The sequence below is a fragment of the Podarcis liolepis genome (assembly GCF_965112155.1).
Source record: "Podarcis liolepis genome assembly, chromosome: 10".
NCBI lineage: Eukaryota > Metazoa > Chordata > Lepidosauria > Squamata > Lacertidae > Podarcis > Podarcis liolepis.
The window spans coordinates 12,205,196-12,224,791 of record NC_139562.1 but is presented as its reverse complement, the minus strand read 5'-3'; the positions used below and the strand labels follow the sequence as shown (position 1 = coordinate 12,224,791).

The 19,596-nt window shown below is 46.5% G+C and overlaps 1 protein-coding gene across 7 annotated transcripts in view; it reads right to left on the bottom strand.

The window, feature by feature from the left end:
* LOC310686824 (GTPase KRas) overlaps nucleotides 1–19,596 on the bottom strand; it is a 263,944-nt gene that overhangs the window by 33,792 nt on the left and 210,556 nt on the right. For 3 of the 7 annotated variants that reach the window (XM_083461127.1, XM_083461118.1, XM_083461117.1), the window contains exons 4-6: nucleotides 14,431–14,590; nucleotides 6,740–6,863; nucleotides 911–3,013 (exon numbers count right to left, since the gene is read on the bottom strand). The exons of 1 other annotated variant lie outside the window; for it this stretch is intronic. In XM_083461127.1, coding sequence (XP_083317253.1) covers nucleotides 6,744–6,863; nucleotides 14,431–14,590 — 280 coding nt within the window. In that variant the 3' untranslated portion in view covers nucleotides 911–3,013; nucleotides 6,740–6,743. Of the gene's footprint in view, nucleotides 1–910; nucleotides 3,014–6,739; nucleotides 6,864–14,430; nucleotides 14,591–19,596 lie in introns of those variants that run through there. 3 more of the 7 variants (XM_083461128.1, XM_083461119.1, XM_083461120.1) reach the window with 2 other exon arrangements.

Genomic DNA, 19,596 nt, shown 5'->3' with positions numbered 1-19,596 from the left:
CCGCCCTGAGGACTTTGGACAGAAGGTGATAAAACAAATTTAATAAATAATATTGGCACATGAGGTCACCCCCCACTGAAGCGAAGCAAGTCTGGGTTTGGGAAGTGTCCGGGTGTGTAAGCCACATACCTTCCGTTCTATGATGGAAGAGGATCAGGACATGAATAAATTCTGCTTTTGAGAGGAAAAAACAAACTGTAGAAACACAGACTTTTTTATTTATTAATTACAACAGGAGCAGTGTTGTTTTGTGACAAACTTGACAGATTTCATATCGCTTCACAGCACATGCTGCTGATAAAAACATCTGTAAGGGTTTAAATGAACAGTGGTCATTCTTCAGGTGTGACTTAATGTTTCGAGGTCACAGGATTGAAATAAAGACGGGGGGTTCTCCCCGCCCCCCAAAAAATGTCCATCACCTGGGTCACATTGCATATATTTTGCCTCAAATGAAAACAAAAAGCACAATGTACAAAACATGTATTTTTCTTATTTTTTTTAGTTTATACTATACAAAAATAGTTAAAATACATTCTAGGTAAACACATTGCATTTTAAGAAATAGCTCCTAGTAGGAGATTTGGCACGAGAGAGAGAGAGAGAGAGACGAAGGGAGGGAAGGAGGCTTATTTTCAACATAAAAACACGACAGTGGAATTAAATTAAATTGTTAGGCAGGTTTGGGAAAACTGTACAGCCTAAAGGGCACAGCCCACCAAGTTACTGCTGTTCATTGATTCTGACATCATCTTCCAAAAGACAAAACAAAACGCTACTCTTGGCACCTCAACGCTTTTGTGAAATCCCCCCCCCCCCTGTGTATATTCTATATGCACACACTTGATCTTAGCCAAAAGGCAGAGATGGCTCATTTCAACAAATCAATCCAATTTGAATTTTCCTCCTCTTTTTTTCACATTTTCACTTTTAATAGAAAAAATAGTTAGATTTTTAAGCGTGACCCACGGCAAACTGCCTTGGGTAAGTGAGGTTGGGAGGGGTGGGGGAAAGAAACTTGCTTCTGTGAAAAGCCCGCAATCCTTACATTCATTCAAGTTGATTGGAAACGCTACAATAAACGGTGGCCCAAAGCAGAAATTATACATAAGGAGGGCTAAGGAGGTGTTATCAATATTGCAGTCAGCAGAACCAAAACCGTTTTGCAAAAAAAGTGCGTTGGAAAACCAGGATCACTTGCGCCGATCAGTCCTTTTATCACAAACACAGCAGAAAATAAGTTGGGAGATCTCCCCGCCCAATGTAAAAGGCAACAGGAGGTTGCCTTTTATACCACAGGGACAGGGAAGCTGTCGCCATCCTGACATTGTATTCCCAACCACTCCCATCATCCTTGACCACTGGCCATTTTCGCAGGGACTGATGGGCGTTTGAGTCCCGCAACACCTGGGAGGTTGCAGGTTAAACCACCTCAGTTTTCTAACAAAGACCCAGGGCCCGCTTCAGGCAAGATGCTCCCATCACCTACACCTACACCCCAGCAACCGCAAGAGTCAGGTGATGCTGGACTACAACTCCCATCATGCTGGCTGGAATTGGTCAGGGATGATGGGTTTTGGAGTCCCAACATCTGAAGGGTACAATGTTGGCTACTCCTTGGGCCGTTGCCAACTCAGCCAGTTCTGGCATCCCACATCTGAAAGGGGCTTCTTCTCCTACCCCTTTCCCACAAGAACCATCTCTTACCTAAATTTTGGGTCCCGAGGAGCTCTTGATCCTTGCACCCCTAACACGGTACGATGGTCCAAGCATAGATGGAAGGTTTCGCAGCTCCCCTCTTGTGACAACTTGAGGTCCATTTTCCTCGCCTGCAGCAGGCCTCCCGTGGTTGTAATAACCAGCTTGCTTCCGCTCGACTCTCTGTATAGTGCAGAGCCCCTGATCCTACCGTGTCATGGTCCTCGCCTGCTCAGGAATGCCCTGTTCCTGTAAATCACCTGGGTCTAAAGTGCTGAATTTCAACAGGAACTCAAAACTTTACACAGGGCCTCTGGGGCTCAACCGCTGCTGCCGGCCCTCTCAGCCCTCACCATGCTCTAGATACCGTATTTTTTGCTCTATAAGACTCACTTTTTCCCTCCTAAAAAGTAAGGGGAAATGTGTGTGCGTCTTATGGAGCGAATGCAGGCTGCGCAGCTATCCCAGAAGCCAGAACAGCAAGAGGGATTGCTGCTTTCACTGCGCAGCGATCCCTCTTGCTGTTCTGGCTTCTGGGATTCAGAATATTTTTTTTTTCTTGTTTTCCTCCTCCAAAAACTAGGTGTGTCTTATAGAGCGAAAAATACGGTAATTCAAATGAGATACCTGTTCCTCCTCCTCCTCCAACCTATGTCCAAGGAGGAAATCCATGGGATGTAACAGGGAAGGGAGTGCCACCAGAAGCATCCCATCTTCTCATTCACCCCTCCTGCTCTTGGATGAAGGGACTCCCACCCCAACCCCGGGAAACAATTGCCCCAGGCAGAGGCAAGTCTACCAGTAAGGCAGTTCCTGCAAAAACAGCAGCAGCCAGTCACAACTTCCTAAGAAAAGAAAGGAGGAGTAGGTGGGGGAATCAGAAGACATTAGCAAGTTTCGCATGCACCCAAATACCACCGGATAAAATGTTCTCGGGTGTTCTTGATTGATCACAGGCATCGTGAGGTTCAAGAACCAAAACTCCAGGAATACTGGCACTTTAGGAATGCTTTTCCACTGTCACTTAAACGCAAGCACCCAGAAAAGGCGTCCGATGGGTTCACAAAGCAGGGAGAGAGGGAAGGTGTCTGTTTTAAAGTAATGCTAGAAACGTGTGTGCTAATAATTTAGTGTAATGGTACAAAAATGAATCACGTTTTACCGACGTACACCTTAAGGACGAAGGGTTAAATTGCATTTACATAATTATACACTTTGTCTTCGACTTCTTTTTCTTCTTTTTGCCGTCTTTGCTCATCTTCTCTTTGTGTTTTCGGATTTCCCGGACTAATGTGTAGAAGGCATCGTCAACGCCCTGCAAAGAAATGTCAGACCTTTTAATACCAAATGACGCCTTTTCACTTGAATTGGCCGGGGTTTCATTTAGTTAATGAAAATGCTATGAGCAATTTCAATACGGCAGTCATCTTTTTAATAGTCATGAGAAACTGAACAATCGTTGGTACTTGTGCACTTTTATCATGTTTTCTGAAGAGCTGAGAGAGGATTTATTTTATTTTTTTACAGATAGTGGCCTAGGTGTGGTTCTTGCTCAAGGGACTTGCTCCTCTTTGAGGATTCAATTAGCCAATATATCTCTTCTCACTCAGGACTAAGAAGTTTGAAGCATGGTTTCCCATATTTGCAACTTTTAAGGACCCGTGTCTCTTGCTGTCCATATTTTCTACCTCATTTGAGACAAAAGAATTAAGAGAGTTCTATGATGTATCTAAATAATGAGAGAGAACATCACTCACACAAACTGCTACGTAGCTGGGACAAAATGTGCGTAAAATGCATTTAAGAGTATTGTTTTCCCAGTTCTGTCTGACGGTAATATCATTATTTTGTATTGTTCTTATAGTATGGTATGTGTCCTGCTATGTGTATATATTGTTGTACACCACCTAGACAGTTGATATGAATTGAAAGCCTAAAAATATTTTTGTAAATAAAATAAATAGAAAGAAAACAAAACAGTTTCATCTCAAGAGTTTGTCTTGTCTGTGTAGTTTACATCAGGTTTCCCCTCTCTTATCCTAGGTACCTGATGCTCTCAACTGAAGTAATATTTCTGAGGCAAAACATTACCACTGGGTGTATATTATCGTACTATCAAAGATGGGTGCCACCGTCTTGGATTGTTTAATCCAAGATGGAGGGAGACCATTGTGTCCATAAATGTGGTTACTGGTGTGTGCAGAGATCATACTGCAGGCAGTTCAAATATCCACAAGGCAAAAATCACTGGTGAAACACTGGTCTCAGGTCTTTTATAGGCAAAAATCACTTTTTTAAAAAAAATATTGAAACAAATACCATAATCAAAGCAGCAATTTACTGCTGTTGGAAACATTACAGGAGGTCTGTATTTGAACTAAAGAGAAAGAAAGTTGTACAGCTGGAAATGACAGTGAAATGGGGTCTTTTATACCCAGAAAAATCCTACTAGTCCCATTGCACCCACATTATATTATTATTCTATTCATCCGAAAGTCATAAGTACAAAGCAAGCAAGACCAAGAACACGTCTGCAAGACAGAGAGCGTGTTAAAAATAACACCAATGAAAGAAGCAAGCACACAAAGGAAGACTAAAGTTTTTCTTTTAAAAGGGAAACATACTTCAATTTAAGTCTCATCAGTCCATTCATTCTGCTGACATGTCAAACTGATTATGCCAGCAAGACCTCTCTATCACTCCCATGACATCATCTCATTTAAGGAAGCTCATCCTGTTCCTCGGATGTTACATTTCTGATGCTTCAACAGGGCATCATTGAAGGGCAGGAAACAATTTTTCACTGTCACATCAAATCTGCTCTCAGGCTAGCCAACCAGAAACCATCACCCAATGAAGTATCCCGCTCTGTTTGCATCAGAGAACGGGAACATGCTTACATCAAGTTTGGTTTCGTATACGTCTTCTTCCTCATAAACAGTTCTATATTAACCATCTCATCTCAGGAGACTGGCTAACTTGAGCCAACCTAGTTATACCATCTGATGGCAGCTCTGTTATATTGGAACGTCCCCAAAGTCCTCGTTTGTCACAGCCTTCAGTTTCCTTTTCATGGTCATAGCTGTCAACGTTTCCTTTTTTAAAGGGAAATTCCCTTATTCTGAAGAGGATTCCTCGCAAGAAAAGGGAAAAGCTGACAACTATGTTCATGGTTGACCAGCGGTCCAGAACGCAAAGCGGGGTCCCGCTGCCTTCCTGAGTGAGGTTGTCAATGCTCACTTTTCCAATGTCCCAACTGTGGAAGGATGTGTGGATCCAGAACTGGCCTCCACAGTCACTTACGGACTCATTGTTAAAACCGTGTTTATGGAAGACTATCTTACTCAGCTACGAGTGATCGCCAAATACAGTGGTACCTCAGGTTAAGTACTTAATTCGTTCCGGAGGTCCGTTCTTAAGCTGAAACTGTTCTTAACCTGAAGCACCACTTTAGCTAATGAGGCCTCCTGCTGCCGCCACGCCGCCGGAGCACGATTTCCGTTCTCATCCTGAAGCAAAGTTCTTAACCTGAAGCACTATTTCTGGGTTAGCGGAGTCCGTAACCTGAAGCGTATGTAACCTGAGGTACCACTGTAATAATAATAATAATAAGAGCTCACCTTTCCAGGTAATAATCCCCCATCCAACTTATCACGAAGACAACGCCTGTCTTCCTTGCATCTTATTAGCAGTTCATGGAGCGAGACCCTATGAAAGTTTACCTTCTGAGCAACATTTGGGGGTGGGGGCACACACCCGTGGCGGGAGAGACCATAGGCAGAAGTGGGCACAGCAAGAAATGTCAATTTCCCCTTTGTACACTAGTTTATTGGGACGCGGGTTAAACCACAGAGCCTAGGGCTTGCCGATCAGAAGGTCGGCGGTTCGAATCCCCGTGACGGCGTGAGCTCCCGTTGCTCGGTCCCAGCTCCTGCCAACCTAGCAGTTTGAAAGCACGTCAAAGTGCAAGTAGATAATTAGGTACCACTCTGGCCGGAAGGTAAACGGTGTTTCCATGCGCTGCTCTGGTTCGCCAGAAGCGGCTTAGTCATGCTGGCCACATGACCCAGAAGCTGTATGCCGGCTCCCTCAGCCAATAAAGCGAGATGAGCGCCGCAACCCCAGAGTCGGCCACGACTGGGCCTAATGGTCAGGGGTCCCTTTACCTTTACCTTACACTAGTTTCTACACACCCCTCTCCTGGCAAACAAGAGCTCATCATTGGAGTTTAACGATACATCCCACCAGGCAAAACCACTCAAGGGGGCTGGGAAGCAAGGCTGGTTGAAATCGAGAAATGCCCTTGTACTGCGTTCAAGAGAGAGGCACAACCTCCCGGGAGAACACTGCCTGCGTAAGTGCACTGGATTCGTTGCAGAACTAATCAGCGAATATTTCTAAGTCTGAGCGGGTAAGCATGTGTTATCTGTTTTCGAGGGACAGAAGTCAAAAGTTGAGCGGTTTGTTCTTTGAACCCTGGATCGTATAAGTTGACCTTTGCCAGAATCACTGCAGACACGTGGGCTTCGGTCCACATTTCTAAAGAAAGCAGCCCGTTAACCGGGGCAACTGCGCACAGCTCAGCTTGTTCCGTTCTGCTAAGGGAAGAGAATGAGAAAAGGGCCTTTGGGGCACACAGAAATAGAAGGCATGGAGGCCGCTCGCCCTGATATGGCTGAGAGCAAAATCGAGTGTTGAAAATTCAAGGGGCAAGGAGTTTGCAGCCTTCTGTGAACTGGCTCCAAACAAAGTCTGTTTCTAAATTTCCTGGCCCACCAGAAAGGGGTTTCCAAAAGAGAAAGGCGTATTCTCAATGCACCGTACAAGTTCATCCACAGCTGAAACCACAGAGAAAAACCTTTATATTCTTAAAGGAGGGTGGCGACAGTAAAACAGATTGGCTGATACTTACAATCATTTTGAAATTACTGGAATCACCAAAGAGAAGTTTGCAAGTTAGATTTGATTCGTATTGGTGATCAGATTTTTTTCCCCCCGCCGAACTTTTTTTCTTTTCTTCTTAAACAAGAACAAAACTTACCCTGTCACATTAAAAGGCATTTTTTAATTTTCACGCACCCAGGAGTCTTTTCTTCTGTGCTGATTTTTCTCAATCTGTACTGGCGGATCTCTCGCACCAATGTATAAAATGCATCCTCCACTCTCTGCATTGTAAAACACAACTCCTTTAAAGCCAGCTTTGGTTAACCGGGATGAAGAGGGTGGGGGCCCAGTTGTCAGAGGAAAACTGGAAATTAGCAGCTAAACTCCTAAGAAAAGCAGCGTGGCAGCTGGGGGCAAGATACCTAGCTGCATGTGGGGAAAATGCTTTAGGTACAATTCCATATTCATTACTGTTGATATAAAAATATACCAGTCCTTAAGGGTCTAGATCAGGGCTTCCCAAACTTGGGTCTCCAGCTGTTTTGGGACTACAACTCCCATCATCCCTGACTTGCTAGGGATGATGGAAGTTGTAGTCCAAAACCAGCTGGAGACCCAAGTTTGGGAAACCCTGATCTAGACTAAGGGTGGTTAACCTGTGGCCTTCCAGATGTTGATGGTCTTCAACTCCCAGCAACCTCAGCAAATCTGGCCAATGGTCAAGGATGATGGGAGTCCCAACAATATCACAGGTTAGTCACCCCTAACAGACCCTTTATTCGTCACGTTCACACCTGTTTAGATGATAACACACTCGGTTTCCTAAGATTTAGAGCTTCGCTTGTGTCCAGCATTCGGGGGAAATGGCAACAGAGCCTCCATTCTCAAAAACACATTAGGAGCTGGTTTTTTAAAATTTCTTCCCTTCAGGAAACCCTTTCAATGTGACATCATCTGTCAAGGAACCCGAGTCCTTTGCCAAAGATTCTGGGGCAGGGGTTTGAAGAACCACTTTGAGCCCGACGGCTAGATTCAAACTTCACCAGCCTTCTGGAGACAAAAAACCTGGTGACAGGCGAGGCCGAAAAGGGGGGGGGGGAGGGAATACTACATATTTCCCACATACATTTTCCACAGTTTGTAATGCTCTTTTTCCATTCGATTCCCTTGTACGGAGACTGAGGTGCATAAAATGTAAGGGAAATACATACTGCCTTTAAAGATGAACCTATGACAAATGACATTGCATGACTGGAAGTTTGCTTAAGCTGCAGTCGCGAGTCGTTTGGATGGAAGGGGTTGGTGGGGCAAATTAAGTCAAATAAGGGCAGTCACAAGCAGTTAGTGCAAGACACTGGCCAGGCTTGTTAGGCCTCACCCTGGCGCTGTTTTGAATGCAGTGTGTACGCCCAGGAATGAATTCAGCACTGCCCTATGGCCACGCATTGCAGAGGGAAAGATCAGTATCAAGTCTGTTCGTCTGCTGTAGCAAACAGCGAGGAAATTCTGAGGCTCCCCAGAAAGCCATCTGTGAGGCTCTGAGCTAAACAGTCACATCCCCATCTTGCAATAAGAGAAAGAAGAAGAAAAGCACAGGAAATTTTCCATAAGCACAAGCGCACCCATCCGATCCAACTGTTTTGATTGCCACGATTATTCGAGATGCTAGTTCATTCACTTCCCGAAAGGGCCCAATACCTGGGAAGGTTTCTTCCCCCAAACCCCTGGGGAGGGTGACAACAACTTTCATTGACTGTGTATCCACCCCCCACCCAGCTCATTTCAATGGAGGTCCCTCAGGAACCATTTCAAGGCAATTGGGCCCACTGCCTCCATCCCGATCACCGAAAGCAGGAGTTGCGATTTTGTTTCAGCAATGCAGACAAGATGGAGAAAGAGATCAACACCAAAGAAGGCGAAAGATTGACTAGAGAGGAGCCCGTTTGAGGCAAAGCAGTTCACCACAAGAAGAAGAAGCAGGGCTTGGGGAAAAGGTTTTTAAAGAGCCAGCCACACAGGGGAAGCATTTGAGTAAGTTGTTGAAACTTTGCTTGTCTCCCACAGGAAACACGGAAGTGGCAGTTTTGCTACAGGAGAGCATTGCAACATAGGAGAGGTTTTTCACACGGAAACACATACACAAAGGCATGCATGTGCTTCCCGACAATTTTATGGAGACTAGAAAGGGAGCACAAGAGGAAGGGGCTTCCTCTAGAACAGGGTTTGCTCATCGGTGGCCCCCAGGATGCTGCTGCTGCTGCTCTGCAACTCCCGTCGCCATTGACAGGACTGGCTGTGCTGGTAGGAGCTGATCAGAGCTTGAGTCCAAAGAAAAGGGCTGCAACATTTGCCACTGGAACAGAGGAAAACGCTTCATGCTGAGTCAGGTCTATCGAGCTCTCAGTGTTGTCTGCACTGACTGGCAGCTGCTCTCCAGGGTTTCAGACAGAGGTCTCTCCCAGTCCTACCTGGAGATGCTGGGGATTGAACCTGGGACCAGTGATCGAAATTAGCCAGGCGCCAGGCGCATTTTGCACCTGGCTACCGGCCACTTGCGACCAAGTGAAGATGCCTAGGCACCAAGATGGCACCTGACATCTCCTCCACCTGGTGGTTCATGCCTGGGGATCCTTGGATCTGGGCTGTTTTCAAACACTAATACCCCATCCTGTGGAATTCTATCCGTTATATTTTATCTGCACAATCGGGATGGATTTCAGGAACCAAAACGCTTTGCTGTAGCTTGTCTTCACTTACCCCACCCCACTGTTCTGCTCACAGCTGTGAAGAATATTCTTACGTTATGAATGGTCGGTGTGTCACCATTAAGAAAAAGAGTAAGTGCTCAGAGTTCTTAACCGAGCTGAAGGATGTCATCTGAACTAGCCAGATGTTTAACACAGTCAGTCCATCGTATGAAAAATAAGATTTTAGAGCCGTCTTGTCCAAAAATGGCAACTAGACATTCCATTTTGGCAACTGCAATCTCGATTTAAGGAGCCATTTAGCGCCTAGATATATATCTAACACTGCCTGGGACCGTCTGCATGCTCGAACAGATTCTCCTGCACTGAGCTATATTGCTCCTCCATCTTTCCTACAGCCATGTCCCTGCAGTCCCAGATCCAGCACAAACTCCTCTTCCCAGCTTCCTATGGCCCCATTCTGCAGCCATGTTTTTCCCTTCTTGATCTGCTCCCACATCCAGATATCACTCTGTGGCTTTTTACTCCTCCAGCTCCATCACCCTCAGCCACCCAAAAGTCTCCTGCTCCCTTGAGTAACCACCTTTCTCTCTTGCTACCCCCCATCTGTGTGGAATTGTCCCCCCAAAAAAACACCACCTTTCCTATGCCTTTCTCTCTTACATCAAATCCCTCCTCAGCATACACAAAGAGCAGTAGGCTGCAATTTTTTAAAAAAGCAACCATGCTACTGAAGAAAGGGAAAATAAATATAGGAGGAGCCATAGCTCAGGGTGATGTTACCCATCTCTGCTCTACTGGAAAACTATATTCCCACCCACCCCACAAACAAAAAATCTACCAGATCCCTCAAAACGAACACTAGTTTTCAAAGGAAGGAAAAAAGAAATTGTCACCGGTAATTTCCCATTCTCTCCACACGAGGGGGGAGCACACAGTAAAGATAATCCAAGCTGCATACATAACCATACATTTAAAGCAAACGTTTCACCCAAAGAATTCTGGGAACTGCCTCTCACAGACCCACAACTCCCAGAACTCACAACGAATTACTGTTTCTAATGGTACCCCCAGATGCAGTTAAAAGTTGGGGGATTTATGCCCCAAAAGTAGGGGGCTAGAGTGGGTCAGAACTTCACGGCCTGCACTTTATTGCTTAGCTACAGAAAAGCTGACAGGGGGAGTCTGTTATGTGTGTCAGAGCACATTAGGTGTTTGTTATAGTTATAGTCGTTTCACTAGTCATGTGCGGATGCCTGATTATCCAAAGCAGCTACTCTATTCCAAACTTAAAAATGGAAAGTGTAATGCTGGTGGTCAACAAAAGAGGTTTAAAGACTCTCTCAAGGCAAACCTAAAAAAATTGTGGTATAAACACTGACAACTGGGAAACACTGGCCTGCAAGCGCTCCAATTGGAGAACAGCCTTTACCAAAGGTGTTATGGACTTTGAAGACCTTTGAACTCAGGACGAAAGGGAGAAATGTGCTAAGAGGAAGGCACGCTTGGCAAACCCTCACCGTGATCAACTCCTGCCCGGAAAACTATGTCCTCACTGTGGAAGGACGTGTGGATCCAGAACTGGCCTCCACAGTCACCTATGGACACATTGCTAAAACCGTGTTTATGGAAGACAATCTTACTCGGCTAAGAGCGATCGCCAAAGAAGAAGAGACATTTGTTATAGCCAGCTGTGTAACTGAGATGGCTGGTTTGTTTTTTTAGAAGAGATTGGAAAAATTCAGGAATGGTGTTATCTGTGTGCTTATGGCAGCATTCCCAGCATATGATACGTCCTCTTAAGAGTACAGGTATTTCTAAATGCTAGAAAGTAGGAGAGATGATGGGTAAATGGCTAGATCCTGAGTTCTTGGAAAACACCAGTGGAGATGGGGATACTAGGTTCCTTGGGTTTTTACTCCAACCCATAGTAATTAGCAGGGACATGGGTGGTGCTGTGGGTTAAACCACAGAGCCTAGGACTTGCCGATCAGAAGGTCGGCGGTTTGAATCCCCGTGACGGGGTGAGCTCCCATTGCTCGGTCCCTGCTCCTGCAAACCTAGCAGTTCGAAAGCACATCAAAGTGCAAGTAGATAAATAGGTACCGCTCCAGCGGGAAGGTAAACAGCAGTTCTGTGCGCTGCTCTGGTTCCCCAGAAGCGGCTTCATCATGCTGGCCAAATGACCCGGCTCCCTCGGCCAATAAAGCAAGATGAGTGCCACAACCCCAGAGTCGTCCACGACTGGACCTAACGGTCAGGGGTCCCTTTACCTTTTTATAGTAATTAGCCTGCCCCTTACCACTAAGTGTGCCACACGTTTGGGATGGGATAAAATACCTTTCAATGGGTACAGAAACTAGTTTATGGCATAGGTCCTAAGCCATATGAACAGAATCATTCACACCACACATTTAAAGGAATTTTATACCATTTTAGCAGTCGTGGCTTGCTCCAAAGCATCTGGCGAACTGTAGTCTACCCCTCACAGGGTTACAATCCCCTGCACACTTAACAAACCACAGTTCCCAGGATTCTTTGTGGAACACAGTGTGCTTGAAATGGACAGTGGGGATGTGATCTTAAGACCACTGCAGAAAACTTTGTGGCGGCTCATAGTTGCCTCCTGCCAACCACAGAAGGAGGGGGTGGGCACAAGACAGGCTTCAGTGTTGGCGAGTGCCCATCAGGGCCATGGCAGGTGTCCAAGGATGCCAGGTAAATATGTTTAGTCCCAAACAGCAAAAGCAACTTCACCTATTTAGAATTGAGTCAACCAACTGTGATTTGGGGTATAATACATTGATGCAGCTCTTTAAAAAGGCCTGAAGGAAATGAATCAAGGGTCAAGTGGAAATCACAGGCTCTTAGAAGAGCAAAGCAAGTGGATTGTAATGCAGAGCAAAATCAATGGAACTTTTTTTTGTTTTTTAAAGCAAGCATAGATTTAAGCCCAGCAACTTCGCAACGATTGGAAAACAAACAAACAAAAAAACAGATGATGCACAGAGGCTAGGTAACCATAGCCATACGAAATATATCCAGGGCTGTATTCTGCACTGCAAACAGGACTCAAAAGCTATGCGCGCAAAGGAAGGAAGCGCACAGGTCAAATTTTAGATTGTAAGCTCCTTGAGGCAGTGACCTGTGCTCTTGTCTTCTGAAGACAGTCATGTGCACATCCATAGCACTATAATTTGCTTTCAAAGTATACTCAAGTATGAGTTTTATTTACCAAAGCCCAGGGGAAAGAAGGCAACCCAAAGATGTCCCTTTGGGTCTCTTCCGATTCTGCAATTATTTGATGCTAAGAGGAGAAGGCAAGAAGTATAGAAGGGGCTTCCTGAGCTGGAGCCTCATGCGTTCTCCTGTGCAAGTGGGGCTCCTGGGCAAAGGGAAGAGGCCCTCAACCATCCCACGGCAACATCCTTCATCTTTCCCCACTTAAGGAAGGAGGATAACACTTGGGAGGCAGGAGAATTGTCTGCACACATCTGGCAGAAGTCAGAGCAGATACTGCTATCCTTCTCTCCTCCCTCCCCTGCTTTTTACAGGTGTTTTCTCTCGCAAGCAGCAGCATCTCAAGTGACACACTGCATGCCAAGCTGGAACCAAGGGGATGAAGAGGGAAGGAGGGACTTGCTATGTGAAGAAATCCAGCCAGGTTCTTCTCTGGATCACGAGCATGCAGCTGCGTGAGTCATAGAAGCCCCTGTTCCGTTCAGTAAAAACACCGCCCGTGGGTTTCCTTTTCAAGCCGTTTCCTAAAAAACCATGAGGCCTAGATGCTGCCTGTTCTCGCGCTTCCAGTTCTGTACTTGCAGGGTGAATTTTGCATTTTGTGCAGTGTGTACACACAGCCTTGGACACATTCCAAACATACAGTGGATTTCTGAACATTTATTTCCGGTGAAAAGGAATACAGGGGGAAAGGGATTTCTGCATTAAGGTCAGGCAATTACTGAGTTGAGAGGATGTGAAAACCATTTAAAAATGGATGCAAAGCAGCGTTTGCTACTATTCTCTAGTCCTTATTTCGATTTTTACCTTCGATACCTTATGAACATTAAGAGATCCCACACAGGCAGTTTGCAATTCCAGTTTTACTCAGCATGTTCTTATGCATGTTCAGGGAAACTGTTAATCGGGGCACTTACTGTCCCCCGACAATCCACGGTCTGTGCAGCTGGAGAGAAACGTTCAGATAACTCTTGCCGTTATGAAAACGACTAAAAATAACTCAGACAAGGCTTCAGCTGCAACATCCTGCCACTTAGAATGCACCAGATGTTCCTACGAATTCACGCCAGACAAATTATTTCAGCATCTTAAAGGGATCGTAAGGGTTGCAGAGTCAGACCTCTGAACCCAATGCCTTTCCAGATTTGAAGACAAGGCTACCAGGCAAGTGCTGCTCTGGGACTTATTTAGCGCAATAAAAGAAGGATATATGCTTGGAGAAGTCCAACTGCATGCTTGCATATGGATTCTTGTCCTGGATTCTGTTCTTGGCCTCGGGATTCGGGTGATGTGAGTCTGAGGTGGTAAAATCCAGACACAGAGGCATCATCACGTCTATTTCCCATAAGGAATTTGTGGGAAGTTCACCACCACCATCCCGTGTAACATCCAGGACGGTTTTTTCTTTATTATTTTTTTAAAAATGGAAGCCACATACAACACATACACAGATTTTGAAGTTTTAATTTTAAAGCAGCAGCATGCCACTTTAGCCAATTATGGATTCCCCCAGAGACTCTTGGGAACTGTAGTTTATACCTGGCAGAGCTACAGTTCCTTGCACCAGAAACAAATACAGTTTCCCAGGATTCTCTGGGGGAATCCACGACTGGCTAAAGTGGTGCGATACTGCTTTAAGCGTAGACTGCAGGTGGGACCTCGATATACAAACTGGCTCTCGAGAGTCAAATAAAGTGGAACGTGACTCTGCCTGCTTTCTTGAATCTTGGCTATCCTGGGGAGAAACCATATTGAGAGACAGAGATGCAGGATCTCCCAGGAACATGGACCTGCAGGTACTAGGAATCCTACTCTTTATTCGAACAGAAAACTCTGCTCTCAACCTCAACCGGGGACGGTTGTTCTTACACACAAGACAACACACACACACACACAATGTTACCTGTCTCGTTTTCGCAGAGGTTTCGATGAAAGGAATTCCGTAACTTCTAGCTAAGTCCTGAGCTTGTTTTGTGTCTACGGTTCTCGAAGGCAAGTCACATTTGTTTCCTACTAGCACCATGGGGACATCTTCAGAATCTTTCACTCTTTTTATTTGTTCCCTGTGGAGGGGCGGGGTGGGGGAATAAGAGAAGAGCAAGAGACCACTTTAGAGCAAAGTAATATTTGAGGTGTTGGCACGGTTACTTCTTTGAAGGAAGAGATTTTAAAAAGAAAAAGAAGCAAGTTGTTTAAATCCATCTGTTTTGTTTACTACCAAGGTTTTCATCTGCATTCAGCCCATCTCCAGGGCTCACTGATTTATTTTATTTTATTTTATTTTTACACTGCTAACTCACATACAAAATCATCTACAAAGGGTTACATACAGCAAATATAAAATGTCAAGTTTACATGAGAAAATATATCAAGTGCAGAAAATGTCATAAGTAAGTGCCCGGTCACAACATTCATCCAAGTGCAAAGGCCCGTTGCCTGAAGAAAGGCTTCAAAAAATGCCAAAAAATATAGAAGGATGCTTGGTGGGTTTCCATTGGCAGGACGTTCCATGTTGCTGGACTGTCCACACTAAATGCTGTATTTCTCATAGCTACCAAGCAGCCTTATTTACACAGCATTTGCCCAACAGAACTTGGTGATTGAGCAGAGATTGTAGTATTGTAGAGTTGGAAGGGAGCCCCAGGGTCGTTTAGTGTGATTATTATTTATTTATTGAATTTCTATACTTCAAATAAAGATAAAAGTCTTTAAGTGTCCTTAGGGCAGCCATTTTCAACCTGTGGGTCCCCAGATGTTGTTGGACTACAACTCCCATCACCCCTAGCTAGCAAGACCAGAGCTCAGGGATGGTGGGAGTTGTAGTCCAACAACATCTGGAGACCCACAGGTTGAGAACTGCTGCCTTAGAGCCTATTATTTACGATGTGTTTAGAAGTTTCAGGTGTTTCAACAATCATACAGTGAAGGCACAAGGAAAGGGACTAGGTAGACTGATTGAGGCAGACACAAGCTCAGTTCAGAGTTGTGTGTAGAAGCTCAGGATGTTAACTGGACTGGAGGTGGTTGAGAGGCAAATTTATTGAATTTCTATACTGACTATACTGGATAGTTCACAGAATAAAATAAAAATATAAAACCACAACGTACATAATCAAAATAAGAACAACCACTACCACCCAATAAACACCCCCACCCCACACACAAACACCTCACATTTTAAAAGGGCCTAAGAGCAAGAATGGGACGCAGGTGGTGCTGTGGGTTAAACCACAGAGCTTAGGACTTGCTGATCAGAAGGTCAGCGGTTCAAATTCCTGCGACAGGGTGAGCTCCTGTTGCTCAGTCCCAGCTCCTGCCAACCTAGCAGTTCAAAAGCACGTCAAAGTGCAAGTAGATAAATAGGTACCGCTCCGGCGGGAAGGTAAACGGCGTTTCCGTGCACTGCTCTGGTTCGCCAGAAGCGGCTTAGTCATGCTGGCCACATGACCCGGAAGCTGTACGCCGGCTCCCTCGGCCAATAAAGCGAGATGAGCGCCACAATCCCCGAGTCGTCCGCGACTGGACCTAATGGTCAGGGGTCCCTTTACCTTTACTAAGAGCAAGAAGAGAAGGCATGCAGTGGTGCGATGCGCCTCAGTGGTGGAGAACATGGTTTCCTGCTTTCAGGGAGCAATGCCAGTCTTACAGCATGTGTAGAGAGCAAAGCACACAAATTGGGAAGGGCTCTCTTGTTCCTGGGGGGAAGCCACGTCACAAGCCCGACGCATGTGGACTTGTGGCAGAAGCTTTCATTTCACAACGCTTGATCGTAATAAAATCTCTAGGCGGTTGTTGACAATGTACCGTATTTTTCGCCCCATAAGACGCACTGGCCCATAAGACGCACCTAGATTTTTGGGGGGAAAATAAAGGGAAAAAAATTTATTTCCCCCCCAGGTGCGCTCCGCTAATCCCGAAGCTTGGGGCGTGCGGAGCTCAGCGCGCCCCAAGCTTCTGCGTGCTGGCAAGGTCTCCGCTAGCGTGGGAGAGCCGGGCGCCTCTCCCAGGGCTAGCGGACCCCTGCGCTAATCCAGAAGCTTGGGGCAAGCTGAGCTCAGCGCGCCCCAAGCTTCTGCGTGCGCGCAAGCAGTCCGCTAGCCTTGGGAGAGCCGCGGGGCTCTCCCAGGGCTAGCGGATCGCTGCGCTATACCAGGAGCTTGGGGCGTGCTGAGCTCAGCGCGCCCCAAGCTTCTAGGTGCGCGCAAGCAGTCCGCTGCCGCCCCAAGCCTCGCGCACCCGGCAGGAGGTCCCACGGGGTGCGCGAGGCTTGGAGCGGCAGCGGACTGCTTGCGCGCACCTAGAAGCTTGGGGCGTGCTGAGCTCAGCCCGCCCCAAGCTTCTCGGTGCGCGCAAGCAGTCCGCTGCCGCCCCAAGCCTCGCGCACCCGGTGGGACCTCCTGCCGGGCGCGCGAGGCTTGCAGGCATTCGCCCCATAAGACGCACCCCGATTTCCCCTTCATTTTTGGAGGGGGAAAAGTGCGTCTTATGGGGCGAAAAATACGGTATTTGTTCATCTATCGTCACGTTTACAGGCCGCCCTTCTTGCAAAGCGTCCAAGGCAAGCACGCATGGCTCTCTCCCTCCCCATTTCGTTCTCACGGAGACCCTCTGGCGCGGGCTCCGCCGAGAGACTGTGACTGACCCAGGGGAGAACTAAGCACCTGGATGATGACCCGGGGGAGGGGACGAGTTACACAACCACAGCTGCCTTCTCACGATCACTCCGTGTGGCTTCTCACAGCGCCACACAGATCCTGAAATCAGTGGGTTCTGGAGCCAGGATTAAAAATAACTCAAAAAAGGGCTGCTTTCAAACTGAGCAGTTTTAAAGAGGGTGTTTGCTGCAATCACATGGCAAGTCTTTATAGGCTTTCGTTTGACGCAAATCGCAACAGAGTCCCATTTCTAGTCAACACCCTCCTAAATTGCATGCATTTAAGGCAGCTGAAGGGGTGGACGGACCAGAGAGCATTTGCTTAGAGCCAATGTACATATTATGCAGAAGAAGGAAGAAAAAAATCAAAAGAAACACACACACACACTTCCTTACACGGAGCCAGACCTCTGGGTCCATGCAACTCAATACTGTTTGCACTGACTGGCAGTGGCTCTCCGGGTTTTTCCTGCACGTACGAAGCTATTGCACCAGTATGCATCGCTCTATCGCTGGTGCGCTTGTTTACTACTTGTGGGGAGATCCTTATGTGGGAGACCCTGCGGAGATTCGGCACTGGAACATTTCAGGTGGAGAGTGTTGTGCTCTCACACGCTCACCTCACTTTGCATAATGCACAAGAAAGGCTTGGAAACTTGAAGAAGAAGAAGAGGAGTTTGGATTTGATACCCCGCCTTTCACTCCCCTTCAGGAGTCTCAAAGCGGCTAACATTCTCCTTTCCCTTCCTCCCCCACAACAAACACTCTGTGAGGTGAGTGGGGCTGAGAGACCTCAAGGAAGTGTGACTAGCCCAAGGTCACCCAGCAGCTGCATGTGGAGGAGTGGAGACACGAACCCGGTTCACCAGATTACAAGACTACCGCTTTTAACCACTACACCACACTGGCTCCAGAGTGTAAAACAAGCAGAACGAGCACTGCTTCTACGTATTTTAAATCGGAACAGATGTCAAACCCACATTTGTTTGTTTATTTCATTTATATCCCCCACCTCCTTTCTCCCAAGATGCTCAAGGTGGTGGACGTGGTTGTCCCATTCCCCCCCCCTCCATTTTATGCTCGCTACAACCCTGTGAGGGAGGCTAGGCTGAGAGGCAGCGACTGGCCCAAGGTCACCCACCGAGCTTCAAGACTGAGGGAGGATTTGAACCCAGGTCTCCCAGGCTCCTGATCCAGCACTCTAGATTTTACTTGCAGGGAGGTTTCAGTTTGTTTGTTTTAAAGTGGGGGGGGGGCATTTCTCCCAGCTGCAGCCCGAAGCAAGATAATCTGCCCTACCTGCTCAGGGTGATACCTTCTGCAATGTGAGCAGAGGGTGTGCGGATCCCCACAACCCAGGAGAGTGTCCTGAATTCAGATCTAGGGCATGGGTAGGCAAACTAAGGCACGGGGGGCCAGATCCAGCCCAATCGCCTTCTCAATCCGGCCCGCGGAAGGTCCGGGAATGAGCGTGTTTTTACATGAGTAGAATGTGTCCTTTTATTTAAAATGCATCTCTGGGTTATTTGTGGGGCCTGCCTGGTGTTTTTACATGAGTAGAATGTGTGCTTTTATTTAAAATGCATCTCTGGGTTATTTGTGGGGCAAAATAATTCATTTACAGTGGTGCCCCGCAAGACGAATGCCTCGCAAGACGGAAAACTCGCTAGACGAAAGAGTTTTCCGTTTTGGAGGTGCTTCGCAAAACGAATTTCCTATGGGCTTGCTTCGCAAGACGACAATGTCTTGCGAGTTCCTGCTGGTTTTTCCCCCTCCCCCCCCCTTTTTCTAAGCCGCTAAGCCGCTTATCAGCTGATCCAATCAGCAGATAAGCCGCTAAAAGCCGCTAATAGTGCTAATCTGCTAATCCTTCAATGGGCTTGCTTCGCAAGACAAAAAAACCGCTAGACGAAGAGAATCACAGAACGGATTCTTTTCGTCTTGCGAGGCACCACTGTATTTATTTTTTCAAAATATAGTCCGGTCCCCCCACAAGGTCTGAGGGACAGTTGAACGGCCCCCTGCTGAAAAAGTTTGCTGATCCCTGGCAAGAAGCACTGAAAACACGGTGTTGTGAGCGTCTTACACATTCATTTATTGCAGCAACGTATAGAGGGCTTAACACCGCAGCTCTAAGCGGTGCACAATAAGGCAGGGGGAAGATATGACAGAGATAAAAACCAGCTCAGCCATGAAATGAAAGAGAAAATAACTTAAAATGCTTGCTGGAATTTTGCTTCCATTTTGCTTCTGGGCACAATTTAACCGTTGAAGCCCTAGAAGCAGATTTGACCTAAACCAGGATTACATGAGTAGAATGTGTCCTTGTATTTAAAATGCATCTCTGGGTTATTTGTGGGGCATAGGAATTCGTTCATTATTTTTTCCCCAAAATATAGTCCGCCCCACCCCACA